General features: G+C 41.4%; 1 protein-coding gene across 5 annotated transcripts in view; it reads left to right on the top strand.

The window, feature by feature from the left end:
* Positions 1-4,165, top strand: part of SLC12A8 (solute carrier family 12 member 8) — a 97,092-nt gene extending 92,927 nt beyond the window's left edge. For all 5 annotated transcript variants that reach the window (XM_077829921.1, XM_077829920.1, XM_077829923.1 and 2 more), the window contains one exon: positions 447-4,165. In XM_077829921.1, the coding sequence (XP_077686047.1) occupies positions 447-612 (166 nt within the window). In that variant the 3' untranslated portion in view covers positions 613-4,165. The remainder of the gene's footprint in view (positions 1-446) is intronic.
* The last annotated feature ends 10,912 nt before the right edge of the window (positions 4,166-15,077 follow it).

Here is a 15,077-nt window from a genome sequence, read left to right as displayed (position 1 = left end):
AAAACCCACTTCATCAGAAGCATGGAGCCCACTTCCACCTTAATTGAATTGGCTTGTTAGCATTGACCCCCCACTTGGTAAGGCAACTCCCATCTTTTCAGATGCTGTGTATTTATACCTCTCTACTGTATTTTCCACTCCATGCATCTGATGAAGTGGGGTTTAGCCCACGAAAGCTTATGCCCAAATAAATTTGTTAGTCTCTAAGGTGCCACAAGGACTCCTTGTTGTTTTTGTGAGCAATGTTACTATCTTTTTCTAGTAAAGGAAAATGTTCTCTGAGTTCTGCAACTCACATAGCCACCAAGAAAAGTTTTTAGTATCTTTTTTCTAAGTCTTTGTGCATCAGAGATTTGATTTGTTTTGTTTACATAGTTCAAAGCACAGCTGCTGATAGATTGGGAAACAATGGGACATCTGAAGGTTGTGTGTTTTTCTGTTTTCAGGACAAGGCCATCCCCAGAGGAGCAGATTGTTGTTACACCGTCCTTTGCAACAGTTGGCATGGAGACCACTCAGCTCACCGAAGAGAATGCAGATTTTGCCTCTCGAGACCGCTACCACCATTCCTCTGTTATCAGAAGAGAAGAGTTTGTCAATCAGTTTCAGTAAAAAAGAAAAAAAAAGGATCCGGTGGCTCACTCCAGCAGTCACTTAACACTAATCACTGCTGTGGCACCTGGTAAAACTACTTGAACAATGTGACTATATTTTTTAATGCTTCCACTGTTTGGGGTTGTGTCTTTTTATTTTATTTTTTTTACAAAGGACAAGTTTGCAATTTTAACTAGGATTCCATATTCGAGCCAGTTGAGAAAAACAAATTCAAGGACTAAAGTGATCAGTAACTGAGGACAATAGCATTAGAAATCTAAAGAATTCAAATACTGTACACACTAAATATTACAAAAACTAGAAACACTTGAAGAATGCAATTTGAAACGTCCATGGACTGAATATGGAGGCAGTGTGATCTTTTGGTTAGAGCAGCAAGCTGAGATCTAAGACTCCTGGGTTCTGTTCTCAGTCCTGCCACTGATTCGGTGCAAACTTAGTCTAGTCACTTTACCTCTTTATGCCCCAGTTTTCCTGTCTGTAAAATAATATTTTTCTACCTCACAGGGGTGATGTGTGTTTTAATTAATTGGTGCTCATAAAGTGCTTTAAGGCATTTAGAGTATAGGCCGAAATGGTGAAGGCAAGATAATTATGAAGTGTGTTCAAAATTGGAATCAAGTCCATTCACTTAAATTTATGAACTCTTCTGTATCGTCATACTGTGAAATTATGTTTTATCAGCACTAAAGAGCTGTTTTCAACATCACTTCAGAAATGAGGATTGGGAGAAGATGAATCTTGAAACATAGGCGATAATCTGGGACCCTCTTCCTGAAGGTATACAGTGTTTCCAAATATGACATGTCCCAGTTAAAATAATAATTTATATAAATGATTAAAAAGTATCTTTTAGGATATACCTGGACACACCCTTACTTCAGTCAGAAGAAGAAATGTATCACTTCTGCTTAGTCCTTCAGGTAGGAAGCAATGCAGGCAAAGCTCCTGCAGAGGTCTGAAATGAAGGAGCAGGCCTCAGGAGTATGTAGTAAAATAGTAGTGAGCACTGCAAAATAAGTCTGGGCATTTAAAATGTATAAAAAAAGGCAGTGATCATTAATTTCCTTTAATCTTTGAGTCTTTCAATTTTTTTATTTCTTGTTCAGTGAGATAATAACCAGTTCTCTGCATCTGCTACAGAAAAAGCTCTGTGAATTCCTGCTAGCTTTGGGACCAATGCTACTAGAAGGGGCTGAAGGCCCTTGACTCCCACTGAACTCGATGGGAGCTGAAGGCATTCAGCAGCACCTCACCGGGTCAGCCCATTTGAGCGCTGTTTCTACCATGTGATATTTTCCTCCAGGTGGAAGGAAACCAGCTTTTCCAATGAAATCATGAATAAAGTTATTCTGGGATGCTACTGAAAGTTTGCTCCACGTTTTAATTTTCTGCTTTGGTCACAATTCAGCATTACTTAAATGATCGCCCTTGTGAAAATTAATGGGACGCTGTCAAATTAACTCAGCCTGAAGGTTGACCCACCCCAAGCTGTTTCATGTTAGAAACATTCATTTCAGGATTCCTTAGTAACGTTCCTTTTAAAAAAACAAACAAACAAACAAAAAACCGAGATAGAAATACATAGAAATGGTCCTGAGCGTGTTCTAATCTAAATTTGATCTTCCCCAAATATCAAGAAGAGTTGGATTTGATGTTCTGGTTTTGTTCTGTACTCTAGATAAAAAAGTTTGGATGTTGATCCATACTTCCCTTGAATTCAGTGGGATTCTGAGTCCATGCACATCCACCTCTTAAACTAAAGCCTAATGTTTTTCCTAATGTAGGACCAAATCCTATACCCACAGATCTCAATGTGAGTCTTGCCATTGACTTAAATGGGTGCAGGGTTGGATCTGTAAATGGACTTGTGGTAGTACATGATGCTCAGAGATCGTGAGCTTGTATAGGTATATCTGTGAAGACACTTCAGGTGCTTTTTTTCTGATACCTTGCCTGTGAAAAGATCAGTTCAAAGCAGAAACCTACTAGCAGAATCCTGCAGTAAGCGGCAATTTTGATTAAATGTTAAGGTCAAATTAACCATAGTATGACTTTGTAAACTGTATTTAATGTAGTTCTGCAATCTGCAGCCTTTTCTTCGTGCTGATTTCGGCCCTCAAACAACACGCTGTATTTGTTCCTTTTACAGTATGATATATAGCCATAGTTATATAATAAGGGCCACAGACTGCAAAATTTCATAGCACTTAAGACTTAGCGGCATTTAAATATGCTGCTGCTCATCCCATCTCAGGATGCTCATTCAGCCCCCCATTTTTCTGAAATAAGGTGTTTAAATAAGAGAAAAGCAGATAGCACAGCACGGTATGAGAGATGGTTAGAAAGTCTTTGTTTTACATTTTCTTTCTTAGGTCCTAAACAGTTTAATGCCCTCTTTGGTATCAGAGACAGCAAACAGAAGCAAAATATCTAAGGGGGAAAATGTCCCTTTACTACCCATATCTTGTTTGGGAAATGTGTTAGTTAAAACCAGATGACTGGTTTTGCTGTGGAATGTTTAAATATCAGCCACCACAGTTTGTTCAGTTATCCGTCAGACGTAACAATGTGAATGGCCGGAAATACAAACAATAGTTTCAAGCTTTGTGCAATGAGGTTTTGATTGTGCACCATTCATATTGTTTTATCAATGTCAGTCTGTCAGAAAAACCAGAACAAACACCGAAACATGCTTTACCTCTCTCAAACGCTCTCATTCCATCTTAATGTTCTCTGGCACAACTTTGTGCCACTTGCCCTGTAACAATACTGTCAGTTATACTGGGCTTTAATGTGGGAAATTCAGTCCTGTGCAGAGGCCTACCACAAGGCCGTAAGCGCCACTTAAGGACTATTGTGGGGGCTCTGAAAGTGAACTTCAGTACTGCACAGGGTTTTGTTAGCCTTCTGCACAACAGTGAATTTCACCCTAATATGATTAGACAAATACATCAGGATTGGCATGTCCATAGTTTTGCTCTGGCAGTAATATGATGTTGCTGTTGCAACATTACTTCCCTCAGGAAGGATGGCACTTGTTGCAGCATTAGATGGAGTATGAACTGAAATACATGGTTTCTTGTACTTGTGCACCAGTGAAATAATCCATCTCTCTTACAAATGGGCACAATAATAGGCTGTCACAGCAACATGAGTGTAAGACGTCACATGCACACCCTGGGCGTGAACACGGGAGATCACATTACAGAGACAGCCTATTTTAACCATGTATCGTCTGGTTAAAGGGATCGGCTGCTCTCTCTCTTGGAAGGTTTAAATATTATACTTTAATAATTGCCTCCATGACCGAAGAAGAGCTTTTTATCATTGCTGAATAGAGTTCAAAATAGCTCTGATTGTGCAGAGAGAGTTATCTGAGTGAGTACAGAGGGGGCTGAAAGATGGTAGCTCTCCATGGCATTGTCTCCTTGGTCCAGATCCACGACGGGACTTAGGCACATAAACCCCAGACTTAAGCACTTCAGTCCCAGTTACCCCATTGAAAACCAGTCTGAGCAGAATGAAAAGGAGGACTTGTGGCACCTTAGAGACTAACACATTTATTTGAGCATAAGCTTTCATGAGCTACAGCTCACTTCATCGGATGTAGCTCATGAAAGCTTATGCTCAAATAAATTGGTTAGTCTCTAACGTGCCACAAGTCCTCCTTTTCTTTTTGCGAATACAGACTAACACGGTTGCTACTCTGAAATCTGAGCAGAATGAGGCCCATTGCATAATGAAATATGTTCTAGATCAACAACATGCTCAAAGAACCAGCTGTGTTTCGGGACAAGATTGAGGTGCACTGGCAGAGCTAGCTGCTCCCGGGGCAGCTCTAGGTAATGTTCTCAATCTCTCTCTTTCACGAGCAGCAAATGACAGAAGGAAGAAGCAAAAACTCTTGACGTGAACTGAGCAATGCTACAAGTTAACAAAACGAACGTCCGTAAGATTAGCTTGTGACTTATGCTCCTCTTCCTAAAACATCTTGATTCCTCTGACGTTAGAGAAACCTTCATGAGCATGAAATATTTTTTTCTTGCCCTTTTCGGGAAGGAAGAGTGTGGGTGGGAATTCGTTACTATTCCCCACCCTACAGCAACCTATCACCAGGTTAGTAACTTCCCTTGAGCAGAGTAACTCTAGAGTCTGTGGACTGCAAGAAGATATAATTTATCTTAAGATCAGTTCAGAGAATAGCTCTGAGAGGTATCTGTGCTCACTACTCCCAGGCAAGTACCCTTTGGTTACTATCACTAAGAAAATTTCCTGCTATTTCTGCTTCAAAGTCTCCCTGGACCCTCATATACTTTAGCTGTAACTATTTTGTATTTGTTATTTCAGTAACTATTTTGCTTTGACTCCACAGATTTATTGATAACAAGCTTTTTTTTTAGAAGAAAGCTGTGAAATAAACATGATTTGTAAAAGGTCATTCAACCTAGGAAATAATTATTTAAATAAATGTACAGATCTCAAGAAGAATTTTGGTTTATTGTTAATACTATAATATAAACTGGGGGGATTGTGGTTGGGGATGTTTTCTACACTGCTCTTTCCAATGTGATTATCCTGCTAGCAAAACAGGCCCAAAGTGTTGTGAAGCAGCCATTTAAATGTATAACTATTTATTTGTGTTACAGTAGTATTTAGAGCCCCCAACTGAGACTCGGACTCCATTGTGCTAGGTGCTACCCAACCATGTAGCAAGAGACAATCCCTGCTCTGAAATGCTTGCAATATACGTAGTCAAGAGCAATAGCAGGCAGGAGCAGTATAATAGCTCGGGAACTGAAATACTATGACAATAAGGGGTTAGGGGCCTATGGCCTGCAATGTGCAGGAGGCCAAACTAGATGATCATGATGGTCCCTTCTGGCCTTAAAGTCTATGAGATCCTTAGCTGGTATAAATTGTCATAGCTCTGTTGAAGTCAGTGGGCTTGGCCTTGTGTCATTTGTGCCAGGTCATACGGGGAGTCTCATGGCCAGGCCAGGAACAGAACCAAGATCTATAGCTCCCAGTCCAGTGTTATAACTATCCTTTATCTCACCTCATGGGTATCTCACGGACCATCCTGACTTTTGGTATATGTTTTAGTTGCATGACCAGGCTAAGGAGAGAGACAGCTGCCATTTTCAGTTCTGCAGCTTAGATGATAGTAATAGGAGTGATATGGAAAACTAGATAGAGAACAACCAACCACAATACATTATATTGAAGAAAAGTTGATCCTGTAGATTATGTTGCTCATGATATTATATGAGCTACTGGGACCTGGGCCAGTCTGTTACCAACGAGACAGTGTGTTTTACCAACCCACTGGAATTTCAGACTTGGAAATTGGTTTGGTTTCCTGAACTTAAAGGTGCAGCATTATATTTAAATCTCCAAGGAAAGACGATCAGGTTAGCTGAATTACAAGTAGTGGCCCCAGAATTATAATTAAAGTTAGTGAGAGTCTGAGATTCCTTGCATCTCTGGGCCCTTCTGTATTCAGTCAAGATATGGCTTTAGCTGTACAGAGACTAGTTTCAGAGTAGCAGCCGTGGTAGTCTGTATCCACAAAAAGAAAAGGAGGACTTGTGGCACCTTAGAGACTAACCAATTTATTTGAGCATAAGCTTTCGTGAGCTACAGCTCACTTCAAGCTTATGCTCAAATAAATTGGTTAGTCTCTAAGGTGCCACAAGAGACAACTAGTGCTCTGATCTCGCTTAGAAAAGGGGGTTACCTGGGTTGGAGGCACAGAGAAAAGAAAAGTGTTACTGGCGACTCAGGATTTGGTAGAACCTTTAAAAATAGCCGCCTAATCGTTTCGCTTCTATTCCCGAAATAACAGTGGCATGTTATTGGGACCTAGATTTGGAGGTCTAGATTTGGGACCTAATGTTTTAGATGTGAATCACAGTGTGATCCAGGGCTAGTAAAGAGTCTTCATGACCAAATGTTCCAGTGGAGTTGAGGATGTGGTTGCTAATTGTTGGCCTAGGAGCTGCATGGCTCAAAATTGGGACTACCTGCATGGATAACATTGGGATTTGTTGGGCCTCCAAACAAAAAATCTTGCCCCCCCCAAAAGCAATGAGGTGCATTGGTTCATTGAATGCATGGACCCAAAAGCACTGGGACTATCCCTTCAGTTCTGCTGTGAGCACGTTGAGTTGGGACTTGCATGCCTTCTGGTGTGCTGATGCTGGCCAAGTTTTATGGCTGGGCTGTGAATTATCTCCATCTCTGGTCCTGATGTTGAGAAGATGAAGGGTGAGCAAAAGTAATCAGGCCAGGAGTTGCTGAGACTACAGCAAAGCCCTGAACAGACACTTACCTTATTTGAGCAGTGGAGCACCTGCCCTGAAAAGGACCGTCTAGTATTAGAAAACCCAGTCACTTCTCACTTCAACTCCTGTGCAGTTTTTAAAAGTGCACTTACGCTTAGGAAACAACTACAGGAATATGGCAGCTGCTTGGTCCACAGAGCTGCTCCCCTCGGAGGGCAAGGCAGTCACCATTCAATTTAGGTGCAAGTGGAAGGTCTTAGTAGGTGCATGTAAGGGTAAGCCTATTGGACCGAGCACCCTGTGTACCTATTCTCTCACCTGTGTGCAGGGTGAAAAGGGCTGAGCTTAGGCGGAGAATGGGGATATCTAATGAGTCATGGCCTTAAATGTGAACCTCAGCATGCTAATGAGGCACCGCCTTCTCCTCCATCCTTGACCTCTCTCCGGATGCTAGGCAGGAGTTACACTCGTGGCAATGCAGCTGCAGGCTCTGTTTCCTCTGGCTTTTATAACCTGCTCAATCCTTTTACCTTTATGCTTGTGCATGCAGCCCTTGGTGCCTGTCCTGTATTCCAAGTCATAGCTGATGACTTTATATGTCTATTGGCACTGCCGAACCAGCACAGCTAAATCAGAGAGTGCGCTGGAGTCTACGCTGGCTTGTGCATCACCAGGATTAGTTAAGGGCTGATTTAAATGGCTACTCTGGATTGATACAGATGTACATGAAAGCAAAATTTGGAACTAATTTTCAGCTGCAGAATTTTGCTCCAGGATCTGGAAAGGATGCTGCTCGACTCTTGCATCCCAAGAGGGCTGACTAAGTTAGGAGGAGGAAAAAAAAACACTTGCAAACTAAGCAAGGTTAATCTGGAGACTCTGTGCCTGATCCAAAGCCCATGGAACTCAATGGGAGCCTTTCCATGGACTTTGGATCAGGGTCCCAGAGAGGCATTAAGCACGGAACCCTCCAAAGCAAATCTTTTCTTGCTTTCTTGACTTTTTTTGGTCAGAACAGCAGCTGCATTTCTGGAGTGACTGTGGCATTATCTGTTGAATCCACTATCACTTCAGGATAAGGGAACCTCCCTACATCGCCACATTATTTATAGTTTGATTGTTGACCATTTCCAACCTTGTGTTTGCTGCCACACAAGCGCCTATCTGCAGTGCTGTGCAGGCTCTCTGCAAGGAACTGGGTTCCTGTTATTGCTGGAGCACACAGCTGCTTCTGGGTGGGAGTCCAGTTCACTGTCATGAAAACAGAGTCGGCTGGGGGGAGGGAGAGGGAGATTTCTTCCAGAAACTTTGGGATATGACTTCTAATATTTGGAATTTGCATTGGTTGTGTGAAAGCGGATGGTTTCCACCGCAAATGGAAGTGACTCTGTATTGTATATACAGCTAGAGAGAGCACTTTGAAAAATGAAATTGCAAAGAAATGCACCTGTAACTTTATTGGATCCAAATGTTTCTCAGAAGCCTTGGCAAGAGCTTCTTTTATATTTTAACTGTGCTGCTGTGCAGGCTTTCTGGTCAGCTCTGAGAGGGCTAGAAGTCACTGGGACTATCCAAACAATACTATTTTAAAAAATGTTCCAAAATTCAAATGGCGCTTTGTGGACTCATTGGATTTGACAATGTTCATGGCCCTATATTGATTTATTACCCGTAGTACTGTAGCACCCAGGAAGCCCAGTCATGGAGCAGGCCACTATTATGCCAGGCGCTGTCGTCGTCTTCTTTCATATGGCTGGTGTAGAGCAAGAACTACAATTTCACCTGAAGTCGATCAAGTCAAATTGGCTACCCCAAGAGTAGCAGAATTGATTGCAGTGATGCCTCCTTCATATCTATAAATTGGGCAGTGAATGGTGATGTGTTCGATGGTCTGTCGTGAGGAACCACACACGCATGCCGGGGGAGTCCTTGATTTTCCATTTGTGCATTAGATGCCTGCATCTACCATGGTTGGTTCGGATTTGGTTCAGAGTTGACCAAGATGACAGTGGAAGGTCAAACACAGGAACCTTTTGTGTGAGATCTGGCACATGGTGCTTATTTTTTAAGTCTTGTTTAGCCCAATCTGCTTTTCAAGCCTCCTTATGATCGTAGCTTGATTGCATGAGGCTAAACGAATATTCCCAGAAGGGCTTGCGGGATTTAAGACGTTGCGGGGGGTGTTAAGGTCTTGGTGGATAGGAAGACATTGGTTTTCCTGGATTCGCTTAGCTTCATGGAATGTTGCAGCAGTTCGGCTTATCGGCAGGGGAGCGATGTTAGAACAGGTAGCCATGGTGTTGGAGTTGACTTAAGGGTTTTCATAATGCACCGCATCATTGTATTCAGCTGGGTATCCACAAGTCGTGTGTGGATGCATCTGCTCCATACCAGTGCCCAATAGTCAGCTACTGAAACATAGAATCATAGAAGATTAGGGTTGGAAGAGACCTCAGGAGGTCATCTAGTCCAAGTGTTATTGCAGATGTTCGCAACACTGATGCCAATGCACTCCAGGATGTACCTGCTAGTTTCTGGATTATGTTGGCTCTTCTTTTTATCTTTGCAGCTTCCTTCTCAAGATGATCATGGAAGATGAGGGTGTAGTCGAATTTCACTCCAAGATATTTTGGAGTGGACTTGCGTTGCACATTTTTACCATAGAAAGCTACTTTCGGTGTGTTTTTGGCACTCCTATTATCAAGATGAAATGTGCTTACTATTGTTTTTCCAGGGTTTGGTTGAGCTTCCATTTCCAAGTATGATTCCATAGTTTGGAGATCCTCAGTTAATGCTTTTTGATTACAAATATTTGCACTGTAAAAAAGATAAACAAAAGAAAAAGTATTTTTCAGTTAGCTTCATACAAGTATTATAGTGCAAACTCTTTATTGTGAAAGTACAACTTACAAATGTAGAATTATTTCCCCCCCACGTAACTGCACTCAAAAACCAAACAAGTCCACTCAGTCCTACTTCTTGTTCAGCCAATCCCTAAGACAGACAAGTTTGTTTACATTTCCAGAAGATAATGCTGCCCGCTTCTTATTTACAATGTCACCTGAAAGTGAGAACAGGCCAGCAGTGTAAGTAGGGCGGTCCGGTCTGGTCCGCCGTACCAGCAAGATATTAATAGCTGGTACAGCATACCGGAAAGACACAGGAGGAGCAGACCATGGTGCTGCCCAGCTCCTCCTCTGGTGCAGCTGTACCGCCCCCCAGCCCTTCCACATAGGGTCTCCTCCATCTGTACAGCAGCCCTGCCAGAGGACAGGGCTGGTGGCGGTACAGCCATGCTGGAGGAGCTGCTGGCGTGGGGCCGACTGGTGGCCCCATGTTCTGCTCCTTTCCCTGCTGCAGTTCCCGGGAGAGCCCTGTGGTTCAGCTCTCTCCCGGGAACCGCAGCGGAAAAAGGAACAGAACCCCAGGTGCCACCTTCCCTTCCACAGAGCTGCGTCTCCTCTGCGTCTGTCTGTACAGAAGCAGCCACACCAGAGGACAGGGCTGGGAGTGGGGTGGGGTCATGTGGAGGGTCACGTGTCCCCTCCCTTAGCTTCTGCCACCCCCCCTCCCCCCCGCCCCCGGTACCAGTAAGAAATGGATTCCACTTGCACCACTGGAACAGGCGTTCTCATGGCACTGTTGTAGCTAGTGTTGCAGATATTTATGTGCCAGATGTGCTAAACATCTGTATGCCCCTTCGTGCTTTGACTTGTAGATTGCACTTTTTTATCATCATTATTACAGTGCAAATACTTGTAATAAAAATAATATGAAGTGAGCACTGTACACTTTGTATTCTGTGTTGTAATTGAAATCAGTCTATTTGAAAATGTAGAAAAACATCCAAAAATATTTATAATAAATTTAAATTGGTATTCTGTTATTGTTTAACAGTGTGATTAAAACTGTGATTAATCACGCCTATTTTTTTAATCTTGCGATGAATTGCAATTATTTTTTTAAATTGTTTGACAGCCCTATTTTTAAACATTGAATAGACGCAATGAGTTGCTTCCAAACACGCTACAGACTAGGCGTTATTTGCAAACAATCATTCAGCCAAAATGTTCCAATACCAAATATATTTGAGTCAACTGTGATCCATTTGTGGACACTTTCCAAACTAAAAAAAGATGTGCTGAAGTAAATTATTTGCTCAATTATGAATTATTCACCCACTTGTAATCTTAATACCTTTTATAACAAACATTAAACTAGGTGAAGTTCACCAAGTTTTTTAATTTATTATCAACACAAAACTTGTCTAAGGTTTGTAAGTATTATCCGAGGTTTGGACAAATCTGGGCTGGATTTCAAGTGAACTGCAAGAATTTTGTGATACTGGATAGAAATCACATGAACCCCTAGGGAGAAGTCCTAGCTAATATAATAGAAAATAATCTATAGGTTTCATTCTTACTAAATCCTGTAAGAGTTCTACATCAGAGGAACTCTCTCTGAGTTTTTAATGGTTTCAGCTTGAAACTATGCAAAACATGGTAGTTTGAACTGGGAGTTTTCAGGTTAGGACCAGAAAATTCAAAGTAAATACAATGTGCAGAACTAACTAAACTCTTCCTCTCCGCAAGCAGGGTGAGGTGTGGGATTCAATTAACTAGCAGATGAGAACCATTTTTCATACACCTATATTAGACAAACAGAGAGAGAGATGGAGTACTTGTGGCACCTTAGAGACTAAAAAATGTATTTGAGCATAAGCTTTCGTGAGCTACAGCTCACTTTATTGGATGTTTTTAGATCACAGCCTGTATCAGGAAGGTAATTGGGTAATATTTTGTGTCAGGATAAACATGGGCAAATCTGACACGTGGTACTATTTCTTGCACTTCAATTCTTTATCGATGCTGTGGTCCTAAAAAGAGAAGGAAACAGCCTGCTGGCCTTTATATCACTTTTGCATTACAGAGCACATTATTTGTATGCATTAGTGAAGGATGCAGTTCTGTAGTACTAATGTAGGGGTGCTCAACCTTCACCGAGTTCAGATCCACAGGGCCAAGGTGCAGAATGCTGATGGCCCTCACTTATCTTTCGTGAAACTGATCTGATAGCAGCCATGCTTTTTTCTCTCAATACAGAAACTACAGGTCCCAGCATGCAACACTTCATCTAGATCTGAGGGGTCATTTCCTACCTTGACCAATGTTGATGTTTGTAAAGTGATTTGAAATCCTTAGTTATGTAATGCTAGAGAGGAACGAAGGATTATCGTGATTTAACTATTGGCAACCGCAAGCATTCAAAAATCACAAGTCAGACCCCCAAAATAATGAGTGCAGCTTAAAAATAATGAGATTTAAAATAAAAAATTGGGGGATTCTTTTTATTTGCCTTCTAGTTTTTAACCTTCAAACTACACTCAGATCAATCTTTTCTCTGCAGCCATTAAGGGTAGAAACTTACTTTTTAAAAAATGAAAGCTGACATTCTCATGTATTCACATGACTCTCGGAGTTGAAGCTTAAAGAAAAATGCAAAATATTGTAAGGCTCACAATAAAATTGCAAGAGTTGGCAGCACTGCCATTTTCATTGGAAATCTCTTCGAAGGGTGAATATTACACCCATGTAAAACAGTGGAGTGGAGAGAGTTAAAAAAAGAACACGAAGAAAAGAAACAATAGTTTTAAACTTTCACACACAAAAATCCCAAACCCCCAACAAGTTGGGCAGTTGTAGTGGAAAAGCTTTAAATTGGGGAAGTGTGAATATGGGTATTTTCATTTCAAGAGCCTGCTAATACAGTACCAGTAGTGACTGTAAATATGGCTGAGAGAGGGCATGTTTTTCCTATGTCAGATACTTGTTAAATGTTTTCGTTCTTGTTAATGTTCCAGTTAGACACAGCTCAGCTCTGCACACCGACGGCTAATTATTACACTGGGGGCTGTAAAAGACAAATCCAAGCACTACTCCCCAGGCAACAGCCTGGGACTTGAGGTGCTATGGTTACATCGTATGAAGCGGTATGGGACCTACACCTCCTATTATTGTTTTTCTCCATCTATATTAAGCTTAACCAGGATGCCACTAGGTCAAGGACAATGTGGTACCCTTAATTCAACATTCCTGGTGTTTTGCTGCACGCTTAACTTTGAGTGTGTGTAAATTATATATATATTTCTCTCTATAGATGGCTTTGTGATCACTTCTCTTGTATATCTACACTCCTGGAAACTTTTGAGTAGGGATTTATCCAACCCCCCTGGCTCTAGAATTCTGGAAAGGTTCAGATCCTCATTTGAAGCTTGAGCTCATCTTTGGTTTTAATTAATATTTCTTTTTAGCTCTCATTTGTCTGATTGTAAAGTTATGTCAATGACAAATAACGGTGGTCCAGCTAAGCAATATGTATAGTGGAAGAGTGAGATACTTAATAATTATACACAGTATAATTCACAGTTATTCTCCCGGAATGTGTATTTTGTATTCATGTGTTTCTGATCTTGTTCTCAATGTGCAGGTTGAGCAAAACAGTCAGAATAATGTATTGAGCTTTTTAGGCAAGCGTTTGATATTGTGCCTCCTGCCCGTAGGATTTACAATTTCAGAGCAATTATGGCAGGGAACAATGAAATGGATTAGAAATGGGGGGAGTGTTCGCTGGTGTGTTAGAGCAGTAGACTCAGTGTAATGACACTGGGGCCAAGTTCAGCTCTAGAGTAAGTCTGGTGCTCACTTTATGTCTGGGCTATATTCTGTCCCCAGCTATCTGACCATGGGCATATCAAACGTCATCTCTGTGCCTTGCTTTCCCCATCTCTAAAATCAGAGTTGGCTACCTCACAGGATGTAGTGAGACCTAATGTTTGTTCTTTATAGAGACTTTCATTCCAGCAACTAAAAGCAGTTTACAAAGAATCAATAATTATTAGGGGCAGGAAACAAAGTGGCACGTTAAGCATTTTGTGCAAAACCAGAAAATTCAGTGTGTGTAAATAGGATGGGTACTTGAAAGGCTAATATTAATACTTTCATAGTCCATCCAAAAAATCTTAAAGTACTTTACAAATTTTAACTAAACCTTAGTATAGCCCTGTGAGGTACCTTAGCTAAGTATGAATAGCTTCCTTTTACCTCACTTTGATTGTTTAAACAAGTTATCCAATAAAGAATGAATGGGAAAACAGTTGAGAATTAGCTGAGAAATAAATTGATGTCCCATTTCAGCTCTTGCATTAGTAATTACCCTCCTGCTTTGTAATCATTTCATTTAGTTGCCTGGTGCCTAGTTCACTCATGTCAACTTTGTCATGAATTAGGGTCTTTTATGTACAATGTGAGATTTGTAGTTGTGATTTGTTTGCTTCGGTTTCTTAATACTTTAAAAACTGTCTCTATTGAATCGGTTCCTGGGTTTTAACAAGAGGAAACCAAAAGCTGTTGTGAGCAGAGTGGAGAAAAGGGTCATAGTTGGATGCCCTAGGGTTCTACGTTTTGCATTGGTTTAATTTCAATATATTTATCAGAGAAGTTCAGTGAAGTTATTTTTGATTATGGTCAATTGCCAAGTTGCTTTGGTAAGTCTGTCAAAAGCACAGAGGCATATGAGACAGTCCACATGGGGCGATTATGAAGCACAATGGGGGAGGTAAGGAAATGCATAACTGTGTGTGTGGGGGGGAATGTTTAAGATCATCCACCAATGGGCACTGACCATGCATGAGTCTTTGTGTCCAGTGATTTGGGAATGACTGGACTCAATGAAGAGATGTTTGTCCAGCATGCAGTAGTAGTTAAAAACAAATGTAACACCAGAGTACATTTTAAAAAAAGATAGAAAACAATATCGACCATACTGTAGTGTAATGAACTGGCTGGTGTCCATGTGTACCACTGCCCTCTACTGGATGGAACCAGAACTGTTCAATTGTGTGTGTCAGACTCATAGGCCCTATACTGCTACCAGCTAATCTGATTCTACTTTAGCTCGACGGTGCTTCAGGAGCAGGAGAGACGCAGTGGCCATGGTGTGTGGCATAGTGGCCGCTGTGGATGTCGAGGTAGTTGTGGATTTGTTGTATCACTCCAGTGACAATATACTGAATAATGGGGCACCCTGTTTTGGAGCCTTGTGTTCAGTTATGGGTGCTGTACTTTGAGAAAGTTAAATCTGAGACTGGAAAGCTCCAGAGAAAGGCAGAGAAGAAGG

This window comes from Eretmochelys imbricata, chromosome 11 (genome assembly GCF_965152235.1).
Source record: "Eretmochelys imbricata isolate rEreImb1 chromosome 11, rEreImb1.hap1, whole genome shotgun sequence".
Lineage (NCBI taxonomy): Eukaryota > Metazoa > Chordata > Testudines > Cheloniidae > Eretmochelys > Eretmochelys imbricata.
Note: the sequence above shows the minus strand (reverse complement) of the source record. Positions and strands in the feature narration are given on the sequence as shown.